At 28.0% G+C, this 5,551-nt stretch overlaps 1 protein-coding gene across 1 annotated transcript in view; it reads right to left on the reverse strand.

The window, feature by feature from the left end:
* Positions 1-3,010, reverse strand: part of LOC108567783 (tyrosine-protein phosphatase 10D) — an 18,862-nt gene extending 15,852 nt beyond the window's left edge. Inside the window, exon 1 of the mRNA XM_017928448.1 lies at positions 2,930-3,010. Coding sequence (XP_017783937.1) covers positions 2,930-2,995 — 66 coding nt within the window. The 5' untranslated portion in view covers positions 2,996-3,010. The remainder of the gene's footprint in view (positions 1-2,929) is intronic.
* Between the last annotated feature and the right edge of the window lie 2,541 nt (positions 3,011-5,551).

Raw genomic sequence — 5,551 nt, forward strand, 5'->3', positions numbered from 1 at the left:
ACGTCTAAATTCCTGATAAATATGTGCGAAATAAGTAATTGCCATAAATTATGTAAATATGTTCGTGTAATATTTCGAAAATACATTTTTTTTTTAATCATGTCCATCCATTTTAGTTGTGAGATGTTCGGAGAATATAAAAAAAAAACGTTTAACATCAACTTTCTGGGAAATCTAGTATTTAGTATTTAATTATGCAATACTTAAAATAGCGATGATAATTACAAACAATAGAATTATTGCACATTTTAAACATACAGTAGGCACATTTCCATGTTTAAGTAAATGCTTACCTAAATAATAAGTATTTGAGTATAAAATTGATTTAAAGAACATGTTTTAGTCGATATAAAATCTAAATAAATATCTGGAAAGTATATTGAAAGAAACGAAAAGCTTAATTGAATCTATGACATACGACGTAATCATGCATATGAATTATCCAAATGTTCGAGTCGAAAAGTTTACGACAGATCAGTGTTGCTTCATAGTACATCAAAGATAAGATAATATAGGGTCCAAATGGAGAATAGAAGACGTAAGAAGTAGTAATAGATACCAAGTTAAGCTCTTGAATGCCACACACATGTTTTACCCATAAATCTATTCGACACTGCTTTTAGAACTTCGTGATCGATGATTGGATTAAACTTTAAGGTTTGATTAATTTCTGCATTGTTTATTATTATTTTAATAACTAAATGTATAAAATAGTTAAAACTTGATAAAATACACAAAATTTCGAAACCTAAAAACTTTAATCTTTGAACACAAAGCCAACGTTGATCGTTTGCATTTTTATGTAGAAATTTCGCCATTGTATGTAATTAAACTGGTTTTCTGAGTTGACTTTTTATTTTTTTTTGTTGGTCTTATAAAAGTCGCCTTCGTCAGAAATTCCAAACAACATTTATTCCAAACTGGTGCAGCTACATTTTCAACATAATACCAGATCAACTTAAGAACATTGAATATGATAAAAAACAAAAAGAATGTATTTAATAATTATTTATAGAAATATTTGTATGATAGTATTTTCAGATTTTTCGTTTTAACGTCAGAGGAAGCAACATCTGTCGGATTACGTTGACAGTCGAATGGTTATTTTGGAAAAATCCCAAACACCAATTAAATATTATCGACAGTGGCACAAATTGCGGAAAATACTACGAATATGTTAATTATGTTTATCTTTAAACATATTTTTCAATTATAACGTCAGAACTATGTATAAAGATTACATTTAATGAATTTCTATTAGTAAATCTTAAAATATGCATAAAGGCAATGCGACAATTTGATGTGTGCACAATTAGCAGAATCAATTGTATGAGTTTTCTTTCGAGTGATTCACTTTTAAAATAAGATGATTAAAGCTAACAATTCATACAATTTACTTTTATTACATTCTTTTAACATATAATCCCTAATATTTGCTTATTTATAAATACAATTGTGTATTTTAATAAAAAGAGTAAAATTGCTGCGTTTAATTCTTATCGTAAACGTATATATAAATAAACGTTTCTGCGGTAACAATTTATATTTAAAATCTCAAGGAAACAATTAAAAATTATCATGTTCAACAATGAAGGATTCTTTTAAATATTCAAATTTAAACGAGAATGTATTCTTGACCGTACGATAGCGCAGATAATAAAGAAACTGAGAACACACTTCCTGCTCTTCTGGGCAATTTATTTTTTGCTTTAAGATTAAATTTCAATACAACTGACCGATAAACTGTTAAGTTTTGCCTGCGGCAAAACTTGAATTAATTTCAAATTAAATATATAAATTTGTTTACGGAATTGCAGTATGATTAAATCATTTGAAAACAGTTTGTTTATTAATAAATAAACTGTAATTCCGATATTAATTTACAATATATTGATTTTGCGATAGAATGTTTGGATTGTGACGTGATGATAACAGAAGCGTCGTGTGATCAGCAAATATAAGAGTATTTGGTTTGACGTTGTTAAATATGATGAACAAATAAGATAAAAAGGGAAGAGTTTTCGTTTTGAAACTAATCCTGAAACAAATTATACTTATAATTTTGTATAATATCTGATTAATCTAATCTAATTAAAAAAAACCATTCGTTACAAATTTGAAATATTTATCAATTTTACTATGAATAGATTTTCAAAAAAATGTGTACTATAAAATATACTATTCTATGTATACTATACGTTTTAGTGTATGTTATTTCATTGGAATTATTATAATTTTCCTGGAAATGAAACATTCTACGCCAATGATTTTAAGTAGTAGTTTATGTTATTACTTAAATAATCAATCGATAGAGATGTGTATACTGTTTTAATATGTTTACTTTTAAAATAAGTTTAGTATTAAATGGATTCGACATAATATTTATTATACTTACAAAATGTACGTAAAATTGTTGTTAAAGTCTGTATATAAGTATAAGAATGGTACAGAATGTAATGTTAAAACGAAATATGTCGGAGGAGAAAAAAAGAATTTAATTTCGAAAGAAGAAATGTTAAATGTTTTATAAATGGAATAAAATAGAATTGCAGAGAACATAATCTATCAAGAAAACCAGTTTCGCGTCGCGGCATTTATTTCTCTATACATGTATGTAATTTATACAGCGTGTTATACAATAAGTGGCATTTTAATTAAAATTTTGCAAAAGTTAGCGAAAGTCATTCGATCTGAGTAAGCTCCGTGAATTCGAACATAATTATGTAATTTGTCGCGTTCGGGCTGAACGAATGTTTTCGGAAATTTGAAAAAAGTAACACACAATTAAGTAGAGACTTGCTGAAGTGTATATAGGTATAATGGAGAGTGAAGAAAGAAGAGAAAAAGGTAAATATAAACGTTTTATGTTTATTTTTGGCCATTCCATGAATCGGAAAGTACGCGTCCGGGAGTGTGGGGTATCTCTTACCTGTATGTGAAAAAGTAGAACGGCAAGGCAGGTGCAGATAAATCGAAATGGCAAAGAACAACTCATATTTCCCAGTTTCAGACACTACTCTCCAATTCGACTTGTAAACTAATATTAGCGCCCGCACTCGACCACCGAAACAACATAGATGGAAACAACAACAATATCGACGATCCGAGCTGTTATACGTATAAATATATATATATTTATAAATATTCAATTGTTCTGGCTGACTAGGAGATGGGCTATTTCGCTGCTGGTGAGGAGGCTTTGAAGCGCGAACTTCGATACATTTTCACTGGCCAACCGGAATGGAATTAATATGTCGGACGTTTGAAAATACACGCAATCAACGCGCTATCCTCCTCTTCACTGAATGAACTGACTGCTGACTGCTTGTATGGGAATCCTACATTTCCAATATGCTTAAGACACTTTCGAGTAACCAGGTGCACACGACAACAACGGACGTCGCAGACCAATCGCCTCGACCCTACCACTTTCATATTTCCATTGTGTAACTCGTGTTTAACTAAGTCACATCACTTAGGCAACTTTAATATCAATTTACTTAAATGAAGCTGCCATCTGTTGGTCACACACACTTACTTGCATTATAAATTGGAAACCACTGGTAACATTATATATCTAACAAATGATAAAAAAAACAATACGAATGGATGAATTCAGAACCAAATTAAGAGTCTAATACACATTTTGGGACCACCAATTTATCTAAAATTTGGGTTAGTAGTTGTTTTTAAAAGAAATTGGTGATGGCAGGAATTATAAGGAAATATTATTTTCCTGAAAAGTATGTTCTGGTTAATTATTAACTCTCCAACAATCTCAAGCAATGAAGGTCACATAATATGTAACATGTGTTGCCTAAATTAATTTAATAACGTAGTGTAGTTATGTATAATCCAATTTGTGTAAAACTTGTTGCATAATATAATTCCGGTTTTACACAAACCTCGACAAATTTAATCCTAGCAAGCATCCTTTTGTTAAATAAATTACTCTCCAAGTAACTAAGAAACGAAACAACTATTGTTTTACGTAGAAATTTACCTTTAATGGATCGGTAAAAAACTTAATTAAAACATGTTTATAATAAGAAAACAGTTTTTAGCTCAATTAAGAAAATTACTCATAACTAATTTTATTGAATGATATTTGGAAAAAACAAAAATATTTTCCAAAAGATTATTTTTAATTTAAATTACGGCCCAGCTTTCGCCGGGCACTGAAAAAATTCAGATTAGACTCATTTGAGTTGTTCCCCTCCACGGAAATCTTTAGTAAAAGGCGAAAGATTTATTCGCTTTGAAGGGAAACCAGAGTACCGTTTGCCGTTTTTGTTGGGCAGATGTTCACAGCGCATGCAGTGGAATGTGCGAGAGACGATCGTTTAACCCCATCTACTGCTAGTTTACTAAAATACATATAATTATATCACAGTTAATATTTTAATGTATATAATAAATGTAAATAATAAATTGTAAATTATAGTTGAAAATATTAAAAAAATGTTCAAAGTAACAACATGTATCAATTGTTAAAAAAGAATTTTTAAATTAAATTTGTTTTAATTGTATATTATACAAAAATATCTATAATATTAATTTCAACTTTAATTCCAAACTAACTTAATGAATTAATTTGTTATTAAATATAGACAACAACATTTTATTGAATAACAATGTTATTAGATAATTTGTATTAGCCTGATTTGGAATAAAATGACTAATAAAATATTGTAAATAAAACCTATGATCAATAGCCCTTTATAGCAGTATAATTTAATTTTTTTAATATTATAATAATAATGTTTATTCACATCAGTCGTACAAAAAAACCATATACAGAAATAAAAAGACAAATTAAATTTATATAATTACAAAAAAGTCAACTGATACAAAGGGCTATTGACCATAGGTCTCTCTGCCCTAATTTTTGTTATTATATTGAGTTTATGTTTTGTTAATTTTATTGCTGCAAGTAATAAAATTATTAATATGGGAAATAATAGGAAATTCTTGGCAAAATGGCTGCTTTTAATGTATTTATCTTCACCTAAATCATTTTTTTTTTATATAAAAGACATTAAATGTAAATAGGTAAATGATGCTATTATGAATTTACAATTTTTATCTACAACACAATACAAAAATGTTTGTGATATACAAATGCTATGTACTATATACATTTACCATGATACAACATATTTTTACTGCAGTATGATTGGTTGCATACTGTACATGAGCATTTGGAAGTTAATACGTAACACATACCTAACACACAGGAAAATGGTTCTAATTTGATCAAAATAAGAATAATAAAGATAGTGACGATGCTAAGTATAAAAATAGAATAATATTCACTAATAAGATTATTTTTTATATAATAAATTGGATTGAAACTTCTTTTAATATATTGTTGAATATTATTATTGAATATATATAAAATTGTTAATCCGTTCTAAAATTTACGGTTTTTTACTCGTATAGTGAAACACCTTTTCCCATATAAAGTAATGTCTCGATTATTAATGATTTTGCTTTTCAAATGATTTTGTTGTTAAATTTTGCACAAAAAAATCACAAATAACATGTCTGA

This window comes from Nicrophorus vespilloides, unplaced genomic scaffold (assembly GCF_001412225.1).
Source record: "Nicrophorus vespilloides isolate i.1.1-1 unplaced genomic scaffold, Nicve_v1.0, whole genome shotgun sequence".
Lineage (NCBI taxonomy): Eukaryota > Metazoa > Arthropoda > Insecta > Coleoptera > Silphidae > Nicrophorus > Nicrophorus vespilloides.